This window comes from Typopeltis vanoorti, chromosome 7 (genome assembly GCF_054136105.1).
Source record: "Typopeltis vanoorti isolate ZY-2024b chromosome 7, IOZ_Tvanoo_1.0, whole genome shotgun sequence".
In the NCBI taxonomy this organism is placed as follows: Eukaryota; Metazoa; Arthropoda; class Arachnida; order Uropygi; family Thelyphonidae; genus Typopeltis; species Typopeltis vanoorti.
Genome location: NC_143555.1, coordinates 65,047,967 through 65,074,580, shown reverse-complemented (window position 1 = coordinate 65,074,580; position 26,614 = coordinate 65,047,967). Strand labels below are relative to the sequence as shown.

The window sequence follows — 26,614 nt, the reverse complement described above, 5'->3', positions numbered from 1 at the left end:
ATTATTATCTTTCAACGTCTGCTTCGGAATCCTACTTGTCTTGGAAATATATATATATATTTTTTTTTTTCATGTGGTACAGCAAAAATAATGAAATAAACGATATTTTAGGGAGCACCAAAGTAAATTCTGGGCGTGCTTACATACTAACATAAACAAAGTGACGTGTTTCGATAATTGTTTTGAATTTAAGCATCACTAAATACAAAAATGAATTAATTTAGTAAGTAAATTTAATAATAATCCAACTCCCGAGAATGAGCACCTTATCGTAAAATGTTTTTGGATCTTATTTTTAAGATATTCAACTTTCTATATGCTGTTGTTCACATCCGTACTTTGCTTATGAGGGAAATGCATTTTTTTTTTCTATACTGCACATATAATAATCTCACCCTTGCACTATGTTGTCCGGCCTGATAGGGATTCTTTGAGGCGAGGTTTGGCATATTAATGAAAAACTGTTCCCATCTCTGAATTATGCCCAGAGTTCGTCGATTCTGGACGCAGATCAAGTCTTCTCCGTCAGAAATAAATAAATAAAGATAAGGTGTTCAGAGCCCTGTAGCGAAAAACGTATTGGACGAAATTCAACCAACTTGGTGTAAGTACACTCTGGAATATGGGGGTTTTCATTTACAGAAGATAAAAATAGTATATTAATATGTTTATTAAAACAGTACACTACATGTACATATTACTATTTGTACATTTCTTTCTAAAGATCCAATGATTCTTTATATCCATTCTCATTCTTCTTTTTTATCTCAGGTATTACATTTGCCTTCTCATTTAATCAACTTCCTGCCTTCATCGTGAGTTTTCTGCAATCTTAAAACACGCAATCCCCCAAACCCACTGCCCTTGCTTTTTTTGCGAACTGCTTTCTAATTATTCCTCGCATCCAGTTAATGTTCTTAACAAAATCTTCCTCGGGGTTATGTTTCTATACAGTCATCTGACCGATACAGACGCTACCTAACGGATTTTAAAGATCGAAGTGTCCAGGGACGCTTCGCGTATCATTACATAACAAATTTATAAAATCGAAATTCCACAAGAAATCAAAAGATCCGCAATACATACACATAAATTCATAATTGTGTGAGCCACGAAACGCCAAAGGAATGGCCGAACTGTGCTTATTGTTCTCAATATATTTCGAATATTCTCAATTTCCTTTACTAGGTCTGCAGACGCAGTAAGCCATTACCGATTCAATTCTAGTCACCGATTAGAATATTTTTTTTTTTTATTTTGAGTTGATTCCAGAATTAGGCAAGCTTTAGCCGGCATATTTCTCTCTTCGCCAAGGGAGAAATTCAGAGTCCAGCAACTCAATAAAATCAACCAATACATACAAGTGCAAATTCGTTAAGTTCAGAAACAAACATCCCTCTTATTTAGCGTGGCATAGGGATGTTAACCATGCGATAGTGAGGAGACTAAAAGAGTACTTCCTTTGGAGAATGAAGACGTTACAGGATTTATTATTTGAAAAATTATTTTCTTTTAAGGCCTACAGAATATGGCATCTGCTGTTATTGTTTATATCTCACTGATATGAGAGGCAGTTCAGGTTTCTGGGACTTAGTCAGCAAAGCGTGTGGTGTTTCAGATGACAAAAATTTGATACACAGCTTGACAGACTTAAAGCCAACCGAAACTATTGTCAATACCATGCAGAGGTTTCCATTGTAGTAAACTCAACGCTGTCGACATTGTTTTTGTTTGTTATTTCATCGTATTAGTAATAAAAGTGACTTCTGTCTCGAAGTATTCATAATTATTTAAATCGCAACTAAAGCTGCCATAACAGTTCATTCATAAAACAAGAGACGGGAGGGGGAGTCAATTTTCAATACGGAAATAGTTCATAGAAACTTCGTTTCACAACCTATATACGCTTGTTTCTCTTAACAGGTTTGTGTGTGTGTGTGTGCGCGCGTGCGCGCCGTCATTCAATTTTTGATTACAAAGTGTTCGGTAATCCAAATGGAAATGAAGGTTATCGGGTCACGCAAAGTTGCTGGGACCGGTAATTTAGCATAACTTATCTCTTCCAAAGTGGTACTTCAATAAATAAAAATTATTGCCTACTAATTCCAATCGTTTCATAGGAAAACTCTTCAGAAGAAGACATCTGTCTTATTTACTGTCCTTGGAAAGGTTAATGTTTGCTAGGCAACTCATCTTAATCTCAGACCCCCGTGAGAACTTGGGAGCAAGGAGATGATAGCGATTGCCGTTATAGGTAGACCACTGCGTTCGGCAGGGGTTGGGACAACTAAAACCGGTTGCTATTATACAAAAATTAAAGGTTGCATTACAAACGGAACTTAATTGTTACGTATGTAGTGAACATCTCCACTGAATAAGGAAGCTGACGGACCGAAAATCAAAATTAACGGTTGCCTTGCGTGACGACGTTAACGTGATTAGAGGCTCTTAGACAAGCAGTGAACGTTTGTGGAATACCTTAGAGGATAACATAAATCTAGTTTTGCTCTATTAACGAATCTATGATATCAAAGTCAACATTCTGAAACTAACTGCGAGTTCTACATTACGAATTACTCTGAAAGTATCTAGAAACGAACTACTGTCTCTTTTCAAAAGGTTTGTGTTATTTATTTCAACCAATCAATTGGTACTACTATTGATGTCAGAAATGTAAGAAACTGAAATGCTAATTATTCTCTTTAATTTTTTTATCCCTAAATCACGACATCTTATACAATCAACGATGTTTTGACTTCCCACTAGATGGCAGCACCACCTAATGACAGTGAAACTCTTTTATTGAGATAAGACGTAGTGGAGTTGATGTGGCATTTTTCGCCTGCTAGAAAATGAATTGGTTTATCGACGTCATGGTCGTTGCAGGCGGAGAAGTCGATATCGTTCATCAACTCTGCATCCACTATCGGGAGGTGGTAGTGGTGGCTCGTTTTTCGGTTGAATAGTAAAGGACATTACATATACACCTTTGAGATGTACAAATTACGAGTTTCTCTTTTCTCATCCCTCCCTCACTTTTCATTTCTCAGACAGATAAAAAATAAAAATAAAAATCGGATATAATGGCCTCGTGAAGTCTCACGCGCATCGGTATATGACGTCGGAGGAAAAACCAATTAAATCTAACGTTTCTTAATTACCATTCACTTGAGCAAGCAGGATGGAAAAGGCAGACACTGAATATTGACGTTTGCGTTTTGCAATCGGATTTGGATAAGCAAAAGAAAAAAAACCTTACGCGCGAATGGCTCACTTCAGAAAGCAATGCAGCTAGTTCATTCGAAAACTGCAGAGGGAAGCGCTGCCACTGCAAGTTACAGAAGAGAAATAATGCGGACGGGACCGTCTGTATGAACAACTAACAATGGTAACGAGAATGTATTATGCTTCTATTGTTACAGGTAATCTTTCACATGCGAAGTAACCATTCCGAATGGCACCTCAAACAAACTAACAGAAGACAGTGATGGATGGCATTTCGTGAGAATCAGCAGCCAATGATATCACGATCGATAGAACGATACTTTGTGGCCACACAATACAAATTAGGCCCAGCTGTAATACAACACGCATTGAACAAAATGTAGTCTACACGACGAAGAGACGAATCCCAAATTATAATTTGAATTTGCTTCTACTATTCGAAAGAGCTGACATTCGGAGTCAATCATATCAGAGCGGGCCAATCTACGGAGCGCGCCAGCAGCATTTCCTTTTCTGTTTCATTCCTCTGCTAAACTGGTACTGGGCGTCATCCCCCCAATAAATAAATTCTTTGGCGTTTGTTTCCGACCGTGTCGCCTCGATCTCACTGCCATCCAAATCTATCGATGCACTGCACGCGGATAAGATGGAGGTCAAGATTGCCTCCCTGCTAGCACGGCTCAGTGAATCGGAGACAGGGCATACTTACTCCTTCGGAAATCGACATCTTATTACAGAGAGCTTGGCTAGGAGGGAGTGATCGGTGAGCGGGCACCGATCGTTCCCCTCCCTTCCATGGTTTGTATCAATATTTCATTGATAAAAACCAGGTTAGAAGTTGAAATGACGTCGGCGTGGTGGATGGAAGCTGTATGCTAAAGCACAAGCAGAATTTTGGAAATGCAATTTAAAATTTTTTTTTTTATTTATTATTATTATTTTTTTTTTTTTTTATGCATGTGCACACTTTTCCAATCAGCTTTCCCTACGAGATTCAAGCATTCGACCATTCTCTACCAGCGGAAGGAAGTAGAGGACAGCATACTTACAAATCCAAAATACAGGATTAGTTCTTTCATACGTGGCGCTGTTAGGGGCATTTATTTGAGACGAGGAAATGGCAATCGAGAGGCAGGACGCGTCAATGTCTTCAGGATATGTCGAGATGCCATGACAGGAAACGGATGACCGCAGTCTGACACCTCTGAAGAATTTATCATAGAAACGGTGACGTTCACTCGCTGAGCTTGTCAACATCGAGTTCTGCAGGTCGACAAGATGCAGAGGACAGAGAATTTGTTTAATAAAAACAGAAATGCAGATTCTACTGGACAGCGATATCGACATAAAATAAGAACCGTGTTTTAAATTGGGTACTCTTGCCGTGGGAGTAGCGAAAAGTTACCTTATAAAATAATCTGAAATTTTAGAATTGGAATTATTTAAATATCACAGTTGTGATTATCTGATGTAAAATTTATGATTTATACCTTGCAAATAAAATATATAACAGCCAAAGAATCGCTCGTTTTTAGGAACAACTCCCATTATTGGTATGCAATTCCAATGATAAGTACAACAAGAGTTAACTCATAAAACATGATTACCGGTATTAAAGATTTTGCATGCAATTTAATGCATAAATAACACTGATGCGTTTTTATTAATATACAACGCGAGTGTACGTAATAAATTACAGCTTGAGTAAATGGAAAGTAAATAAATTTAGCTATAAAATTTAAATTAACAGCAAGTTAATATGTTTGCAGTAAATTTATCCTCCATAAAAATTTTAAATAAAAAAAATTATTTTTATTCAAAAAATTAATAATTTCAGGCTTAAAATTTAATTTAATAATCAATTATACAAAGCCATATAATTAAATGTTAACACTCGAAGTAAGAATCCAAGAGATAGCAACCGGTTACTTATTAATTTCTTTCCTCTAACTGACACGTTCAATATTATAGTTAATGATTATATTGTTTATTTCCAGATTGAAGAGTAGTGTGTAGGGATCGAAAAACGGGACGAAATAATGTCTAAAATAAGGCTTTTCGGATACGAAATGCAGCGTATTATGTTATCATTTAATAGTAAAAAAGGCAGAAGGAGAGAAAGTTTGGATTATACCATCACCAGTTATAAAGCTATAGTTAGTGTTCGCTTATAATCTTCGAGATAGACACATTGCTGTAGTTTGCTGTCTGCAGTGATAAACGATTAACATCGTATATTATAAACAATTTCGACTGGTACCGTTTTGTTTATGTTAGTCCAGACACTATTAAAAATATTCTTTACAGAGCTGTATTCTTAGATAAGATCAATGACCCGTGATGATTCCTATTAAGCAGATCGGTCACGACAATGTGTTAGAAAGAAAGGATGATAGTAGCACAAAGAAACCTCTCGAGGAAATACTCGTATATACATTTTATCAACATCAACAATTTTAAACGGTACGCTATTTGGAAACCATTTCATCTATCGAATGTGTTCTGCTCCTAAAACTTCCATGCGTTTTTCCAGCTGCTACTTCGACAAGCGCAGATTTCGATTTGCACTGCACAATACAATCAGAATTATCTGGTTATAAAGGGGTGGAGGATACACATCAGTCACTAACCTAGCTGCATGTTTTTATTTTCAATAAGCATGAATATTCGTAATTCAGTTCTAAAACTTTTTCTATTTACATTCTGCTTTGCAGAGTATTTAGTTCAGCGCCAGCCCTAGGAATTTTTGTCGCCCCGTGCACTAGCATATTTTGCCGCTCTCATTGTTACTAATATCGACATTACTGAGATCGCAATTAGAAGTACTTGCCATGAGCTCAGAAATTTTGGTTTCGGTCCTTTCGCTTATTTTCTCTTGTGCTACATTAGCTGTTTCAGTTTTTAGATATTTATGCAAAGCTCCGCTTTGTTTCTGAATATCGTGTTCGTTTGCGATATTCTGCGTCTGATAGTTTTTTCTTCTTCTTTTATCAGACATATTGAAATGTTTAAATTATTTTAAAAGTCAAATCCCAATAACGGTATCAAAAAAAAAAGTATTATTAACAATCACTACACAACTGTGTTTATGTATTTTGATTCTATTTCTTTAATTGGTTTCTTAACCAATTATCTCATAATGATCGTTTGGCCTTATTGATTAAATGAGATTTAACCTCAGATCAAGGTCAACTCACGGTCAACAATGAAATAGGAAATAAATGCAAGATAGAAGGCATTCTGCTACTGTCGCGTCGTCTGATATTTAACACTGACAGTTCGATATTAAACGCAACATAATACTACATTATTTTAAATGATTGATTTTTAAAAATATACAGTACAATGAAGTTTTATTCTGTAAAAATTTAACTAACGACATCCTGAAGTCTGGTTTCAACAGACAACGAATAAATTACTGTTTTTTATTATTTATTTTTCGTATAGGCCAATTTTGGCACCTCCCTAAAACTTGTCGCCCCATGCAAATGCATGTGTTGCACCGTCGGTAGAGTCGGCCCTGATTTCGTTGAATATTACTGAATTAGAGTTTCTATAGTTAGGTCGATATCGACGATGCATTTCGAATGGATAGACTTGCATTGGAATTCCATCTAGGATATTTTTTACGTTTAGCCTACCCTTTATACCTGTCTCATATAGAGTTGGCAGGATTTTTCCACCCCGAAACCCACCTTTTGATTCGAATGCACACACTCGGTTATGTAGATAGGATTAGTTGCTCCATCAGGACATTACGTGTGTGTATATGACGCCAAGTTACCGGGCCCTGAAAGGCCACTGAAGCTAACATGTTAAGGACAAAGAGAAAATAATGTCGCATCATTAGAAACTAAGATGGGAAAAAAAAAAAAAAAACTTGGCTTTCGAATCCCTTAATTATAATTAGGGCGGCGATTTGTTGCAGACACAGATGCCGAATGTTCTTTTATTTGACCATGTAGTTGTCCGTAAATTAAATATTGAAAAAGCAGTTCATGACGATGATAAATAAAGCATCATCAGTTGATAATTATCACATTTTAATGAATTAAAGTTGAAAATAAAAATAACATAAAAACACAGAAGAACAAACAAAACTGTGGAGACGTATGACAATGGACTCCCATTTCTATACAATACTTGACGTAACCGGAGATCTGTAGGTTCTCTCTCTGGATCTTGCAGAAAAATAGTAAAAAAATAATAAAAGTATGAACCACGCGTTCTTTGTAGCACTAATGTTTTGAGATTCTGCAACCTTAAATGCTGACTGGTGTTTGATCTTCAGAAGTTATTCTTAATATTTCTTAATTTTTGAAAATCTCCCAGAATAGAGTTAAAAATGACACTGAGGTAGTAAACTAAGAACTTCACGAGCGTGATACTTCGATTCAATGTACAAATATTTAAGATTCATGCACTTACTTATCGACGAAAGATTTCAGAGCAGATATACTAACGAAAAATAGGGGGGAGGGAAGGGATTACCAATACTATATTTTAGGAGAAGGAACTTATTTGGTTCAGTACCTTAAATTCTTAGATTAAAATATTAAGAATTTGATGTCTTTTATCAGACATTAACGACATGGGAAGAGCACCATTAAGAATCTGTAATATTTCTTAAAATTTAATTTAAGAATTTAATGTTTTTATCTCAATAACTATGTTACTGCCTTTGGCAGTTAGTGATACCAGTCAATTGCTCATCTTCGTCCACTGAACATTCATATCTGAATGAATAATCTTTTCTACGTTTGCGTTATATCCAGGAATGCTGAAGATATATCAATTTTTCAGTAAATAAAACAGTTTACATTTTCACAATTTTTTAAGACTTGCTTTAGTTGCAAGTAAGACAGAAACAATCGCGGCCAACCGTATGTTGTCGGCTAGTTGCGTGTGTGCGTTCTCTTTTCAGTCAGCTAATTTTGGGTAATGAAATATCATTTTCTCAGAGGAACCACGGCTAACTCAGTTGAAGTTTTCATATAAAGCTCTGGGATCACAGACGAGATTCTACCGCCCCCCCCACACACACCCATCCAGATATATATAATTTTCAAGTAACTCCACGGCATAGGAAGAGCACCATTAAGAACTATTGCAGTGTACATTTGAGGTATAATGGTTGGTGATACGAGTTACATCCAACGCGAAAGTGAGCTAATCGAGAAATCAGCTCCAAGATATAACACAGCTGAGTAGTATTAATAATCTTTTTAATAAAAACTTCGAAATTTTGTTATATCATTCTAAAGTATAATATCTGATAAGAATATTTAAAATACTAGTCGGAAAGAAAATATGAGGAAGGAAATAACATGTCCTTTCCAATAACCGTGACTGCGGCGCTGTAGTTCAGAACCCACAGTGCAGGGACCTGAGAGTTCAAAGGGGACTAACTGAACGTTCTCGAGAGAAATCACTAAAAGCGGTCATGGACGAAAGGCGATAAGAATGACATTATTTCGAATCGAAAAAGAACAAGTAGAAGAACAAGTTCAACTTACCTTGTGCTAGTGCTGCCATCTTCCGAAGAATCTTTATTCTCACAGACAGGTACCACCTAGAAGGCACAACAGGGTGATGGATATCAGACAAAGTTATAATTTAAGACTAACTAAACTATAGTACATGAAAGGAGAAAAAGCTATACAAATTTCTAAAATATGTATTTATGCAATTTTTAATGTATTCTTCCCAAATAAAGTTCTTTTGGAGAACCTACCGCTTCCAGCCCCAATAAAAATTATAATTATGGTGACGCTGCTGACCTAATTCCATAATGCATTCATTCCCCGTTTGGCGTAATTAGCATAAGACTGAATGGGTGTTGACTTTTTCGAAACTTGACATGTATTTCGTCACCAGCCCTCTACCGACCGAGGATATAAAAGAAACAAAAAAGGCAATTAGGAAGTTTAGCCGGTTTCCTGATGGGAAAACACGCTAATCAAACACTTATCGATTCACCCCGCCCCCCATTCACTCATTCCTCTTGAATCTCCAAGTGCTACATAGAGCAATGAAAACACCATAAATCAAAATTGATTTTCTGTTTTCTCATTAAAGATCGTTTATTTATTTTAATTTCTTGTCAGCTAGTTCTGAGTATTGCTAATTTGTGATGTTAATACAATGCAAATTACTTTAGCTGCATTATTTAATGATCATTTTTGCATTCATCAAAATTTTTATTTAATCCACTGATGACCTATCCTGGGCAATTCATAAGCGATGGGGATTCTATCTCATTTTACATCACCGGGGAAGACGAGAATGTGTCCGACACAAAAACGTTTGAGACTAAAATTAGCATCCATCTAATGTAGCTACCAGATTGATGCAGGATAAGAAAACCCTCAATGTTACTCCGTTATGAGATGATTCACAATGAATACTATTACTGCACCTCTCGAAAGGATAAGACCGGATGTTTACAACTTCCAGAACTTAATGTTCGTATATATAACTTTAAATATCAAAAACTGCGAGCAGATATCCTACTTTTCTTTTGTACTTATTATTAGTAAAACAAATTCTTTATATGTATTCATGATGCTAGCTATTCTCTTTTCTTCTTGATAATTACAGCTATTCTATTTGTAATTGCTCCCTCTCCTCTCGATAATTTAGAGACAATGCACCATTAAATATCACGAGAAATTTAATGATACATTCCATGAACAGTCTTCTTTCTGGGTGACCCTGAAAGGGAATTTCAAGCAAGTGATAAAAGGCCTCAACACTGCAGATCCCTTCCAAAATATGGAGGATCGATTATACTGATGCTTGTCGTTTAATTAAAATGCAGACATTGTGTTATCGATATGGGGGGGGGGGATCCCTTAAATAAGTTACCTAACTTAAAGAATCTCCCCATATCCGTTAAATCTAATTACTCATGTGGGTTAATGTAAAAATGCAAAATATTTATGAGACATAATAAATCCAAATAAATATTTAACAAGAAAATTGTAAAATGAGCATGAAATATGACCAATATTTACAGATGTAAGTGTTTTACGATCTCATTCTTTACGAAGTTGTTGTACATGATAATGTAAAAGTAAATCAAGTTATGAGGCACTATATATTTGTTAATTGCATGTGCTTTCCAGCTAGTTTGTTAGTGAAAACAAAAACGAGTGTAAAAACTAGTTTCCTGAAGGGAGGAAAAAAAATTTCCTACTTCTATGAGGATGGCTACATACATTCTTCGCATCCCAAACCAGATTGGAACCCACGTTTCCAACAAAAGTACACTGTCGTCCTAATGGCAGCATTACGGAGGCGGTGTTTTACTCAATGAGATGCAAATGTATACGAGAACCAGTTTGTTAAACTTGCAATTAACGGGTTTTGTCTTATCAACAGTTAAATAAATATTATGGTGATCTGAAATAACAAATAAACATTAATTGCGTTAACAGGAGGAATTTATTTATTTATTCATATGGAGTTTCCTCCCTTTTCTCCCCCGTCCCTATTGGGGCGAGTTGAGCCCCCTCATGGGGGGGTTAAGTATTTATGGCTGTAGATCCGTGAACACACTTGCCGGATGAAAAACCCCAGATAAACTGAGGGGGGAAATCCTGCTGTCCACGCCCAAGACCGGCTAACTTGGCATGGCTGAGGAAGATCCTTGAGCTCCTCGCGTCGGCGACGGGAATCGAACCCAGGACACTCCTTTCCCAGGCATATGGTTGCTAAGCGCAAAGCCACTAGGCTAATTGCGCGGACACAGGAGGAATAAAATCATGAGACACATGAAATGCTACAACACGTACGATGCCTAAGTTTTCTGCCATCATGCTCAAGCTGAGCAATATTCTTATTCTCCTTTCAGAAGGGTCAAGGAAATGAAGTAATTTTCGTAATTCAAGATTATCTCCTTCAAAATATGATTCTTTACTCGTGTGTGTGTTTATTCAACAAGATTTTCTCCCCGATCTTGCATAGTTCGCTGCGAACAAAGTAATTAATTATATAATTTAATTGCGATTAAACAGTCAAACAGTTAAACCCTTATTGACATCTTATGAACTACAGCAGAAATCTATACTGATTACTTCGACAGGCTATACCCAAGCAGAACCTTAATGTTGCTTTGGAAAGTGAAGTCTCATCCACACGTTCTAATTACACAAACGTTTTCCTACTTCTCTCAACGACAAGTGGAAGAGTTTGCGCAATCAGAATGGGAACGCCAATTAAACGACTACGAGGCCATCGCCATTCTTGTAATCACTTAGTCTCAGTTTAATTGCTGCCTTAAATTTAAAAACAAGTATTGTTATGGTTCATTTCGTATTTTATGTATCTAAATAGAAGGCGTTCTAAGGACAGTCTGCGAGATAAAATTCGGAATCCCGGAGTGAAGGTAACCTCATGACAAGTTTAAAAGGCTGGGCGTGTTCAATTCTGATATGTCGCCGAACTAGAACGCACTTTCCGATATAAGAGAGGATGGGATGTCTTTCAGTATATTAGTTATTCGAAGACTATAATACTCATGTCGTAGTTCCCCAAATAATTCTATTTCTGTAAGCAGTATCCGGCATCATAGTTCAAAGTACAATTGCAGCGATGATCTCACGCGAATTATCGTTTAAGAAATGGATACAAATAGGCATTAACCCCGTTCTTCTGCAGTTAATGCCTAAAACAAGACATTGACAAAAAAACAGGAACAAATTTCCGCAATAATGAAACTTAATAGTTATTTTTAGGTGAAGTTTCACCTCAATTCGACTTTGTTTTTCAAATTACTAAGCTAAAAACTACTCTCCATTTTGCTAGACAGTTGGAAATAAGAAGAAGAAAGATAGTCATAAGTTTTGTGCCCCACTCAGCAATACTCATTGCAATGTACATAAACTATGAACGGATAGAATATAATTAATGATTAGCTGGAATTGCATACTTATAATATGCAATTACTCAATACGAATGCCTTCAACTCGAGCAAACAAGTTCATCTGCCGACTCTTATTTGCAGAATTACCCGGGAAAAACAAAAGCTACGTACGAGAAATACTTAATGGGGATGGCTATGCCATGAACTCCATAAAACTTAATATTGGAGGGGGGGGGGGATGAACTAACGATCACAATCACCACCAATAGGAGAATACTGCCTTTGGAATATACTCAGGTTCATACCATTATTTCCTTGTAACGAGTACAGTTAGGTAAACTTTTTTTTTTTCCAAAATTAAAACAAGTTTCTTAAGGTGCAAATTATTAAATATTATTTTCAGAGTTTTAGTTTAACTAGAAGAAATCATTTTCTATAAAAGTAACTGAAATCAAAATGTTATTTTACTGTTGTAAAAAAAGAAGCAGAGGACAAACTTCTTTAAGATTCGATATACAACTGCATATCTTTAGATATGCAGTTGTATATTGAATTTATTCATCCCCCTCCTATAAGTTATTAAAAACAATAACTCACTGACAATGTAATCAAGTATATTTCAAGCAACATTTTAAACTTCGTTGTGCAATCAGTGTGTATGGGAAGCTGCAGTAACACCATCGATAACATTCGGAACGAAGAATGCACTTTCAAGGTGCACCGATAAGGAATTTTTATCATTACTAAGAAAAGTTAACGTTCCTTGGAACCTTCAGGGATGTTCCGCAATATATTGTTTAAGCATCGACTAATGATTGTGAGGGGAAAAAAAAAACCGATCGAAATGCCTGGTGAGGGAGACAGGAGTAAAGCACGTGCCACAGGCATTTAAGAATTCTGTGAATTGTAAAGGTAATAATGTCGAGTAGGGAATGCAACACGCCGGTAATAAAACGCAGCTATTAAATCAAGGGGGGGAGGTCGACCGGCATTCCGTTACCCTAACGTTAGACTTCTTTGAGTGATATTACGCGGACCACAGAAATTAAAGAGGGCAGGCCAAAATAGTAGTCAGAAAAACGCGTTCTTTCGCAACCGGAACCAGTAAATGATTTCGTCAGAGTTGTGTGGTGGCGCCACTGAGCCGGCTAGATACTAAACACGACGGCAAAGAGAACAAAGAAGATTCCCCTGTGTGCACGTGCGTATGGGGAAGAAGAGAAACATTCGTATCATCACGTTTTTTATATGGCAGCTGGAGCGATGATGAGCAGACAGCTATAAATTAAAACAGTATTTGTATTTTCTGGGAAGCTGATGACGTTTTCCTGTTATTCTGCGTTGGATTCGCACCTCACGATTCCTGACATATTCGTTTCCACCCCCTCCTCCGACAACGAGACCAAACAGGACAAATCGCACTAACTACCGTCTGCACCTCTAATATGCCGTTACAACTTACGGAAATTAGAGCCATCGCTGGTCGAAGCGAAAATTCGAGGAAGATGTAATGAAGAGGCTGACGACCGAAAAACCTGTTCCTAATTGATTTTTCCCCCACTTTAAATAAATTCTTTTATAAGTCATTCAAGGTCATTCGTCTAAAGCAAGATAAACGGTAATTCCCTCGAGGGAAGGTCATTGGCGAATGCCTCTTTGAGGCTTGAATTCTAAGGATATTCAAAGAAACCATCCTCTTTCAACAGGGAGGGGAGGAAAAAAGAAACCCACCTTTCAGAATATTTGAGAATCATTTTTGACTGCGAGTGGGATCATACACTCGCAGTCTGAAATTACCGATTCCACTAAGTAGCGTAACAGGAAAGTTGAATATTTGAAATTTCGAATTTTACATATTCACGAATTTCGAATGTCTACTCCTTAAACAGCGGTTGAGAAGTGCACAATATTTGGTCACTTTGGGAAGTCATGCACTCCTCGCGAAGGAATACATTTTTTGAACAGGAAGAGTTGAATTCGAAACATTTTGAGTTTCAAATGAAAAACGAGGCAACTTTTTTCACCTCCGGACAGTTTACGAACGTTTCTGTACATTTTTAAATAAATATTTTGTTAAAAAAAAACGGATTTTAATCAACGATAAAGCGAACAGAAATTGTCAAAAAATAAAACAATAGTTCGAAATTTCAGCTTACTTGCCTGAGCTAATCTATAAGTTTACCGGTGTGGTGAATGGTATTATAAAGATTCTCTTTCTCTGTCTGTCTCCTCTTTACTTCCAAAGGAAAATTTTGTCCTTCGTCAGTGAGCATCAGCAAACATTGCGTGATGACTATGATTCATTCATGTTCAAGGCGAACTAGCAAACACGAAGACAGAAAGTAAATATCCTGAATTATACTCTCTTCTCCTTTTTGTTAGCATGCAGGTTTTTAAAATCTCACAAGGTTTGTAATAAGGAAAAAAATAAAGCCATAGTGATCAAGTCCCTTATCTTCAAGGCCGAAGACCACTCATCCTGAAAATTGGCTGCGTATACTCATGATGAAATATTGGAAAGTATACTTCAACACCGTAATTCAAATATGGGGATGAGGATGACAGACATGAACTATTGACTAACAACGTCCTCAAGCTGTGGAAATGCAGCAGATCGAGAACTTCTAATTACTCTGTGTGTGTGTGTGTGTGTGTGTGTGTGTGTGTGTGTGTGTGTGTGTGTGTGTGTGTGTGTGTGTGTGTGTGTGTGTGTGATACTTCCTTTTTTCTCGTGGAACAGAGAGTTGATCTTCATAGTACTAGACATAATGATACTAAACGTGACAGTTAATATTATTTAGAAACCGATCACCAACTGATATTTTGTCTCGGATGGTGTAGCTTAGTTTGCTTTAGTTGGCTAGCAATGAAAACGGAATACATGCGGCATTCTTTAAGCTCCAATCCGAAAGATTGAAAGCATTTATCGAGCCATAAGCCTTTCGAAACTTTAAAATTTGCACATGTAGATTTATTGCTGTTGCAGTAGACCCCCATCGCTTCCTCGAGCTTCTTCCTTACCCCAAGCATTCATTCGCCACCCCAAGGCCCTTATTATTAGCACTTCCCCTTGTGGGGAGTCGCAACTAATGGACACAACGACACATCAATAACGGTTGCTTGTCGTACGAAAGTGCGGTGCCAATGCACACAGACAGACGCATACACATGATAAGGGCCACATTCATTATGTGCGCCTTGTCAACGTCGGCGGTGATTGTAGAAGAGGTTGTTATCCGCCACGTGCCTTCTTAACTGATGAATAGCCTTAGATGACCCGTTTGCCCCAGGGATCACAGCCTTTCTGACGGAGATTGTCGGTCAGCTCGATTGAACCAGCGCCATTGACTTTTCTGTTGCTAGTACGTGGTGTAGAGTTGCGTTTTGAAATATGGCATGAGCGAGTGAAAAGGAACGAAAGAAAAAAAAGTTAGTGAAAGCCGAGTCGAAACTGAGAAAGAAAAACAGAAGTCAAAGAAGAATTTTTTTTTAAAAAAAATCGTAAAAATCCCTGTAAGAGTAGCTAGAATCTTGGTTATAAAAAATCATAGGGGGGGGGGGGGGGGGATTTAGCGAAGTGCAAGAAGAAGAAGAGGCGAAATGTCTTCCACAGCGGACATTTGATAGTTCACTACATGTTAAACAGAAACAGTGACAAAGTCCACATCAGTTGGTCAAAAAAAAAAAAAAAAAAAAATTAAATAAAGATAGCATTCATCCTGCTGGGTTTCTGTTTTGCGTACATTCATCTTTTTTTCTTTTCTTGTAATCATAATCAATATCTTATTTCTTTTAGAGATCCAGCTCGCTGATTTTATGCAGCTTAACAAAAACGTGTGTGTGCGTGCGCACACACACACACACATATGCACAAAAAGAAAGAAAGAGAAAAAAAATGCAAAACTTTTAGTCAAAAAGTGATAAGAGATTTCAAACATCGAGTTCTTCCAATCTGACCAGCTTCGTTCTATTTGCTCTCTTCGGGGGGGGGGGGGGGGGACAAGGAAAGCTCGGTTCAGAAGCATCTAGGTATCCAAACTGACAGCCACAAAATTTTAAGCTGGTTTGGATTGAGAATTACAGCCAAAATGATTTAAATTCATCAAACTAGCAATATTACGTCTGTTAAACTGCGTGTGTTATTCAGTTGGGTTGTTTTGTTGGGGAATTCCAAATATGGCCTTTATTATTTTTTTTTATGTCTCCCTCCTACGAAAGGCTTTTCTGTAAACATATAGTACATTAACAATGTGGTTGGCCAAGGATTTTTTATTTTTTAAATTAATTTTATAATGTTTTGTATTTTTTATTTATTGTTACATAATCCGGAAACTTGCTCTAAGAAACCAAACATGGCACTTTTTCAATCTCAGGCAGGGCGGTGGTCTCACACGGGACGATGAATATCATCTCCAACCTAAAGACAATCACAAATATCCATGCCCACAGATGGATTGGAACACCTGAGACCTGTTAGTTGAAGAGCAGTATACTAACAACTCGACCAACCAGACCGGCTCCTCGCCGAATTCGAGGGCGTTCATTACTACTGACTGTGCACCAATTTAAGAAGGGTGTCAAAGTAATAAGTATATTTAAACTCCATTTAATAAATGAAGTAAATAAAATGAAACAAAAGCCGTCCAAATAAATCAGCAAGGAAGTGACAGCTAAAAAAAAAAAGGTGGGTTGCATAATAGCATCCTTGTATAGCAACACCAATTTATTACAATTGAACGTAGCGCCATTTTTTGCAATGCACAGTTGACATTATTGTTTCGCCACTAAAATTACATATTTAGTGACCTTAAATTTTGTTCAGTTACATGACGAGAGGATTTTAATTATAATTTCGAATTATAATTAAAATTATTTTGACAATAATAGCAGTGCAATTATAGAGGGAAAATAGTATTTTAAATCGTTTGGCTAATTTAAAAAAGATATCAGAAGAAAGTAAAAAAAGAATCGTATCAAGTGTATCGTACCTTGGACTAAATTAACAACGCACTTATGTCCTACGGATGAAACAGCAAATAAGCATTACGGTTAACTGTGTACATATAAAGACATCTTGAAATTCAGAAATGATCTTTGAGTGTTGATATTTCCATTATTTTCGGGAAAAAATAATGTCTAGACCAATTTATTCTATGCAAAGAAATCCAACTAATCCAACAATTGTTTCAAAAGTTATAGCACGAATTTCGACGCTTGTTTGGCTTTATATATTGTGGAGATATAAAAATAAACTGAATGAAGCCAAAGCGGAAAAGATTTGATTGATAAAGATCATGAGCGCCAAATTTCATTAAATTCTACCAAGTTAATGTGAAAGTATTAATAATTAATAACAGTTCAAATCATTTTCAAATTTTTTGCCCTGAAATAATGAAAACTGAATCCCATGAACATCTTTTGTGCATCTTAAATCCAAATTTTATTAAATTCCATACAGTCGGAGCGGAGAGTGTTATTGCAACATGTAATTTCGACACATTTCACTTCGTTATACTCATATTAATTGGCGTTATTTAAATAAAAAAAAAAAAAAAACTGGAGAGATTCGGAAAATGTTTGTAAGGATACCAAATAACAAATTTCAGTAAAAAGTCAAACGAGAATCCTAGAATAACCTGAGTAAGTATTTAAGACGGACAAAACGAATCTAATAGGAGTTTACGCACCTAAAAGAAGTATCTTAAACTGAGTAAACATCAGTATTTTTCTCGATGAATTTAGGAGACCAACACATTCTTACTGTATTATTCATATTATTCTCAAATCCTATCACATGTTTTTTTTTTTTTGAGGGGGGGGGGCAACATTTGACGTCCTACTTAAACATGAAGACTGCAATCGTTTTACAAATGACGGCTTAGAAGGAAAAAAGCGTGTTTCTTCACGTGCGATGGGGAACAACTTAATCAGTTGCGATGCATTTAAAATTTATTGTGTTTTTTTTCTGCCAAAAAAATATTCCTCCCTATCTCCCCTTAGATAACACCCAGATCTTCAGACATCATATATCAGATCTGGGATTGAACTAAAATCCTCTCCTCTCTAAAAATCCTAGATTCCATCCAGAAGAAGATTGTGGTTTGTTTGGGAAGACACCAAAGCAATTAAGGCTAAGAAGAAAACATGCCGTAAATCTCGTGTTCGCCAGGAAGGAAACTATGTCATCTCCCTATAAGACACTAACTCGTCTAAAGCTGAAAATCATTTAATTGCTCTTCTTTACTCTCTCTTATCCCATCGGTCCATATTCCCTGGAACAAATTTCTCAGGAACGATAGCTTTTCAAAAAGAATGCCAAACCTTCCTTCCTTCCTTCCCTTCTCTTCTCTTCCTTCGGATGGAAAGAACTAGTTTCTAATAGTATCTGGGTCGAGAAGAACATTTATAATGCCTTTGCAACTGAAAGTGAGTTAGTTGGTCTCAATCGCAAAACAGACATGAGCCTCACGCAAGTGACATAACATGCGGTCTTCAGCTAATCCCAAATAACTACTCGCATTTCTTGCTCCCCATAAAGAACAGTGCAGTAAAGTCTCCGCAAACTGGTATAGGAAATTGATATAAAACTCTCAAGAATTTTTGGTCAAATATTAATCGAGTTAACAATCTACACTGTCCTATTAAATGTTATAAGACATTCGTGTCATAAGTTATTAAACTAAACATATCTTATGCTGTTAAATATTGTCATTCATGGCAGAAGTTAATAATTTTTTTCTGTCCAACCTTTGGTCGTAATTAGTTTTAATGCATCCTGGAAGATTTATACTAATTTCTGTTGTTTAAAAGTTGGCGGAATTGCGCTTCATTCCCCCTTTTAAGCATAAAATATTCCACTTGAAATCCAAAGATTTTTCCATGAAATACTTTTTTTTTTTTTTTCGAAAAGCAAAGTCTAAAGAAGATAGTAGCTCTGCAACTTTGCGATCAGGGACGTCACCCTAGAAATATAAAGTCATAATATTCAACAGACATAAGACCCTAGATAATCGTTTTTTCATTAAACCGAGCTTAATAAAAGACACTTATGTGTTCAGAGCTCGAATCTGAACAGAAATTCCAGTCTATTGGACTGGAATTTCGACTTTGCATTTCCAGAAAACCTCTATTCCCCTGACCGTAAAGGCCGGAGAGTCTAATATTTTCTTTACTTTAGGTTTTACATTTGAAGTTTAAAAAAAAAAAAACAGTATTTTCGCAAAAACGCTTTGTATCGCAAGTGAAATATATATATTTACTAGGGGGGGCTCTCCCCCTGACGCCTACGGCTCCCCTCCCCCGAGTTCCGGACTGGTAGGCCGGTTCTCCTTGAATTCTGATGACTCGAAAGGGGGGTCCCCCTAGCGCCTACGGTGGCCTAATCTAATCCATACTATGGCGGCCTGGATCTAATCCATACCCGGATAAATAACCTTATGCTATTACACTGTCGCCTCCAAACTTCATCACTCGAACAACATATTCAAGTAAAATGCATTCTTAAAACATCCTCCAAGTGCCAAAACACGTCCATCAAGCTTGAAGAGAGTGCAGCATGAGTCATTTCTTCGCATAACCGATTTCCATTTCTCCACGGTTCCATACTATTCAACGATTGTATTCGTTGTTGTTGCTAGCAAAAGGCATGTATAAGCTGCTGCTGCTGTACGGGGAAATTCATGACATGGGCTTTGCAGACGTAAAAGAGTTTGTGGCTGCTCGCATCTCAAGACTCCTTCTTACGAAGAGTCGGCTTCATCAGTTTTAGCCTATCGGCTCGGTGCCACCTGTAAAATTCTATTTCTTCAGCGCAATGCGAACATATGAATTTGAAAATGCTTAATAGATGCGCAAATTCTCTCTGAATCTTTTCATGTACTCATTGTTCGGCATACAAGATCAAATTGATTTCCGTGCAAATTGCTGATTCCCTTTGTGAGTCATAGAATTTGCATGCAGCGTAGTCGAATCCATTTTCTTGCAAGAGGGATTTCCCGTAACTCTTGGCACGGGTAGAGTATTCAGAAGGGTAAAACTCTTTTAAGAGTTTTAAGAAGGGTAAAACAAGTTTCTCTAGAGGACAGATGGACTACTTGCAAGGTAAAAAGGACTCAGACTCTTCCGCTTGTTCAAAAAACTTACAATGTAAATGTCACCTTCACCGTTAGGACCACAGTGATTCTTAAACTGCGATCAATGGAACTAACCTAAATTAAAGCTTGTTCATGTCTCTCACTTTGCTTTTTTTTCCTTTTTTTGGAAAGTAAGGTGACGATGGTATTCCAAAGAAAGAACGGTTTGATAGTCATTAGTATGCAGAACAATTAGGATTTGTCGGGTAGCAAATCTCCACATAGCTGCTGTCCTTCTTGTCAGTGATTCCCAAATAAGGATGGTAACTGAACTATCAAAACACTTAATTCAGCCATTTAGTTTTGAGTATCATAGAATACGTAAAATGATCAACAATAAATTAAGCAACGTTTGCATAGTTGGAAATTCCGTAAAAAAATATCTAGGATTACGAAGTATGTAAGAACAATTCTAGGTGGGTAGATGCATTCGCCAATAATAATGACCTTTAACAAGGGCATGCATAAGGATGCCATATAACCTCCACAGAGGCAGGTCATCCACAACAACATGACATTTGACATGCTGTGTTTACTGGATCGTCTTCAATACAGGAATGTAAGGAGGGGAAAAAACGACTTATGAACTAAATCCAGTAACGCCTGTTTTAATTACACACCGTAAATTCTAAAGACCGACTCTCCTGTGATCCGCTGAAAAGCACTTGGCAATGCAATTCAAATACGATAGGAATGGAATGTCGAGACTGAGCGGACCACTTTATCAAAAGAGACCATTTGATGAAACGACTCAAACATTTACCCTTAACACCAACACTTGGAAGAAAAAAAAGTTGCGTAGCAGCAGTCAGCCGACGTAAGGGAGGTCAGTAGCGTTTGGCATACCTGTCACTGCCTTTCAACATCATCTGTCTTGCTATGATCGATTAGCGCAACAAGCAGACAATACCTACGGCTGCTTTTATTCACATCGAGTTCTCCCTACTTAGGGACCAGTTCATCCTTTTAAACGCTGCAGAATGTCTTTGTCTGTACCATCCCATTCTTTCCCCCCGCCATCTGGTGTCTTTCAGTAGCTGGAATTTTCCAAAAGTTCAGCCGCTTAGTAAATGATGTACGCCTTCTATCAGTCGTTATTTTTATTTTATTATTATTTTTTTTTTTTGTTCTTCTCTTCACTTCCTTTCATAATGTAACCAACGTAAGCAGGTGTAAATAGCATTCGTGCAGACAAAGAGCTCTCGACTAGGTAAAGAGAAAGAATAAGGAGCACACTGTGTCGTCTCCCTATCATTGTCGACGGTCTGACAGGTGAAGTCTACTTTAATTCTCTCCAATTGAGAAACTTCTGCTACAAAATATTGACTTGTTCACTAACAGATGGCGCTGTTATAAAATTAAAATGTATGTTACTCTGTGAAAGAGGCTTTTGAAATATTCATCAGTCTGAGAAACGAAGAAGTCGATATCAAATTCTTTTTTTCCACAATCTCAGCAAGGAGGTCGAGCAAAGATAGCAGAGGCAACTTTTCGAAACAGCAGTCTCACTGCACGGCATCCTGAGAGAATTGCAAAAATTTTGTCAAATCCTCACGAAATAGAAACTTTTCGTGTAAATGTAAGTAGTTGGCATGGAAACCGCATGCGACGTGTGCGCTCTCTGAAGAACGGTTTTGGAGTTCACTTTAGCACTGAGATAATAAAGATTATAAGAAGTTGTTCAATATCCAAATAGAACGCTGAACTAATGGGCCGCCTGCAGATCTCAGAGAGAGAGAGAAACAGCACTGGTCCATTAGAGCGAGATCTTAATAAAGCAATGTGCAGACAGCCAGTGAAACCATCTGGTGTCTTTCGCCAGCGGGGAGAAGGGAGGAAATCCCCCTTTAAATTTAGGAGCACTGTTAAATTAAGTGGCGTGGGAATAGCAGCACACGTGTAACTGATGAATATTGGATTTCCAGTCTAAAATATCCGGTCCGGTAATGTAATATTTCGGTATTGTGTTCCATCATTCCTGTGAAACTTCTCTCGGTACTCTGTAATGATGCAGTTGAACTTCGTCCCTTATTACGTCGAATTTTATTTGACAATTTATATGAAGAATATTGAGTCCCCAATCTATTAACTGCAGAGTATCATTTTGACTAGATCGACACGAATGCAATACTGTACTGATAAGCCAATTAAGCTAAACTTATAGACAGACTAATTAACGAGCAGGAAAACTTGCGCGTGCGCAAAATGAAGACTTTTTAATTGTCGCGCCGCAGATGAGAATGGATTACTGCGGCTTTCATTTTTACGAGCAGTATGTGGAACGTTCCATTAACAATAGCCAACACCCTTCGTAGGAGTTTTCGCTGAGAGGACCTTTAATGACAACGTATATTGGTAATAATTAGTTTGCAGCTTTTCTCTCTCTAACCTCCAGCCTTTCATTTCGCTAACCTACACCTACTTGATTACCAGAGCCATGATTAGTTCACCAGAAACCTTTGCTGCTCCCAACTAATTAATGTCCTTTATTAATACCTGCTGCTATCTTAGTAAGCAGACAATCACTACCTGGAAAGAGTGGTCGCAGGTGCGCATACTTGTCCCGAGAATATTTATCGCTACATTATACGGTGGTGCTGGTGATGAATATTTCAATTGTTAACTGTGTGGAGCTGCATTAACACGCCAGAACGCTAATTAAAGCATATTTTATCGCAACATAGACAACAGATAACTTTGGTAACTTTTGTATCGTTTATGTCTCTTACCAACCCTGGAAGATATACTTACAATTATGCAGTTTGCGATAACAGTGGCATGTCAGCGTTTGTTTATAACTTAGTTATACAGCACAATAAACATAATATATACAATAGACGTAAAGATATATTCTATCGGAAGCATAAAATTAACAAACAAGGTAGAAATCATGTCAGGTTTTTTTTCATGAAATCAATCTCTTATACTGCTAAATATCAATTTTAATTGTTCCTGTATCTGTACAAGTTTAAAAGAGTTTTCTACTGTCTTCCACCTTTTCCAACCACTCATCTAAAATCCATCCTTCCTTTCACCTTCCATTCTCTAGGATGGGTAGAGTCCACCTGATTAGGGATCACGGCATTTTAATGCAACCAATATGCCACTCCTCTGTTGCTTCTTCTAAGGAAAAGTTTTTTATGCCTGTACATGTGTGCTCGGGACTGGTTTGCCTGTTTTGAGGGATGAAAACAATCCACTTCCGCATAAGACTGTCTAACTCACTTTTAACTGAAAAACAATGATGAAAATTCTTTGCGTCATAGATGGGATTCGATGTCAGGTCTTTCTAACTTGAGGGCTTCGCCCAAACCGACTAAGCTAAGGAGTCTCTCTCTCTCTCTCTCTTCTCAAATGGAAATGCTTAAAAGAAACATTCGAACACAGAATTGGCTATGTGTAGGTAAAGTTGTAATTTCGATTCCAAGTTGAAATATATGCAATTAACAGGTATATGTTATACCTGTTAATTGCATATATGTTTTCTTGCCAGTTTCCCTATATTGAGGAAGAAACACTCAAAACTTCTGCAAGAGGCCGACTTTTATTTAAAATAAGTTGTAAAAAATAAAAGTGAGAAACTGAAATAAATGTTATGAAGCGTTGAAGTAAACTGTATTTAAAGAAAAGGATATGTTTAAAGGGTAATAAATATCCGATTGCTTTGAAAATTGAACTCTGGATTCGAGAAGTGCTTATCAAGTATTAAACAATTCCTATTCTTTAATGCAAAACTCAATTTTTCATCATTTTCTTCCTCCTATCGCAAATCTAGGCCAGGTAGTCTCTTTCAGTCTCGGCCCAGTGTTTCATCGGTCTGCCTCTGTTTCTATGAACTTTTGATTTATAGTTCATCATCTTTCTGGTTATCCCACTCGTTCTAGATGCTCTTTCAAATTTGGTTCTGTATTTTTTCTTTATTTCTATGGTTTCCATTACTGGTGTTTCGTTTAGTTTTTTCAATATGTCTTCATTCCGCTTTTTTATCTAGGCTTGTATAACCTGCTGTTCTTCTCATATATTTCTGCTGCAATGATTCTTTTCCTACCCCTTTCTCTTATTATCTATGCTTCTCTACCATATAATAATGTTGGTTTGGATAAAATATACATTCTTTGTCTGCTTTTTTGGTAACTATTGCTGGCCTGAATGTTTTGCTTAGCATTATTCCATTTACTTTGGAGAATTTGCTAATTTTATTAGAAATATCATAGATAGAAGCATTTACTTTGAATGCCATAGATAGAAATATTAAAAAAAAAATAATATTTTCTTAGTATGCATATTTTTCTCCGTTGTAAGAGATTTATTCTATACACATGTTCATTCTCATTCGATTTTCTTATCTTTACCCAGTTTAGTGTTGTTGTTATATTTCAGTTTACCAAATAATATAAATCAATATTGTAACCTCTGTAAACTCTAACATCATTTATTAATTTTACTACTTTATTATTCGCTATCAAGCAGTCAATTATTGATTTTTGATTTCTAGCTGACCAAGTAAATTCATGAGCATCTTTATGCCTAAAATAACAGATGAAATAACATACAATAACACATGAATAATGAATAATATTCATTATTCATATGTTATTGTAAGATACAAATTCTATTAATCTTTTTCCATTTTCATTAAGACAATTTTCACCACAATTACCCTTCACAGATCGTATTGATTAATTATCTACTCTCGCATTTATGTCTCCTGCTATTAGTATAAAATCATTTGGGCAATTACGTATAAAATTCTTCACCGTTTACTGGAACACATGTGGCTCTTATAATTGTTAGATGACCTCTTTTTGTTTTTATTCCTGTTTCTAATAATCTTTCGCTCCGATAGCTGTAACTCTGTATGTTTTTCTTTCCAATCTTTTTTATTCATATCATTCATGTTGATCAATTTTTCATAAATAACATTTATTTCAATTTCTTACTTTGTACTGCAGTTCAAATATATAAGCGGCCAAATAAAATGAAAGAAGGAAAAAAGGGATTAATAGATGAACAAGAATACAAAATTTTGTATTCTTGGTCGCTTCATCTTCAGACAGTATTGACAATGCAGTTTAAAATAATAGAAATTTTCTCATTTTCAATAGAGATTCCAAGTTTCCATTCTGAAAGAGAGAGAGAGAGAGAGAGAGAAATACGTGTATTGTGCAGACGGCAATATTTGAGCGTCTCAAGTGGGAAGAGTTTCCGTGAGTCAGCTGTCGAAACGATATGACTGCTGGGCAAAGTTGAGATACCTTTTGTGGAAACGCTAACAGATACAAGAGAATACGAAACGACATGATTTATAATGTGGTTGCTGCTGTAGCCAGAAGGCATAATCCGATGCCTATCCAGATTTCACATGAGGTCATCATTCACATAGCAGCACGACAGGTGTAGTCCAGTTTCCAAGGTACGAATGTTGTCAATAAATACTGTAACAGTCTGAACTAGTTCTTTGTGCAAAAAAGATTTATGACAAAGATTCAGGAGCATGCGCTGGATATGGAGATTAGCAATCGGAATCACTTTTATAGTTTTTTTTTTTTTATGCGAACAGGGCAAAAACATTAACATGACAAATGGTAACACTTCTATAGCAGTGATCCGGTGGTCAAATACAGCGATCATCAACTTAACTCTTTCCCCATGTAACGCTATGTCGTTAGAGAGCCGGCCTAGTTAGCCCACCCGCTCTCCAACCAACAGGCTGCGGGTTCGAATCCTACTGTGAGCATGGATGTTTGTGATTGTCTTTAGGTGAGTTTAATCGCCCAGTGTGAGACAACCGTTCCGCTTTTTGGAGGTCTGAAATGGCTTAAAAAGTTCCATGTTTGGTCTCTAGAGCAGGGTTTCCCGACTACTAGATAAAAAATACAAAAAAACAAACAAACATAAAATTCATTAAAATATTTAAAAAAATCCTTATCCTGCCTGCAGTGCAAAGTGTATTATAGGTTCGCAAATAGCGTTTCGTGAGTGGGAGCAACATTAAAAAAAATTATCTCATCATAACTAACGTTCATTTAGTCATTCAGTGTACTTCATCCAGAATACTTATATATGGTCAAGCTGATTTATTTATTTTTTTTGGAAAATGCAGACAAGGTAAGAGCTACAACTACCAATATCATTTTATTAACGCACAATGGAACTTTATAGGTTCATTGAAGATCTGTGGCCTGGTTCTTTATCTAAAATACTACATGATTAGTGACTCATAAAAATAGTTCGATAAGAGTGCATTATTTTTCTACTGTACTTGAATTTTCATCGAACTAATAAAATATAATGTTATAATGACCCTCGTTTGGCGTTGTTCAGTTAGCACCCGGCTCAAGAAACGTTTCCTATGCGCTAACTGTGGTATTATTGTACAGTCCAATTTAGT

The 26,614-nt window shown here is 36.7% G+C and overlaps 1 protein-coding gene across 1 annotated transcript in view; it reads right to left on the bottom strand.

The window, feature by feature from the left end:
• The window catches only part of LOC150104736 (uncharacterized), a 252,990-nt gene that overhangs the window by 92,202 nt on the left and 134,174 nt on the right, over positions 1-26,614 (bottom strand). Inside the window, exon 5 of the mRNA XM_090395619.1 lies at positions 8,742-8,797. Within this exon, the coding sequence (XP_090251745.1) occupies positions 8,742-8,797 (56 nt within the window). The remainder of the gene's footprint in view (positions 1-8,741; positions 8,798-26,614) is intronic.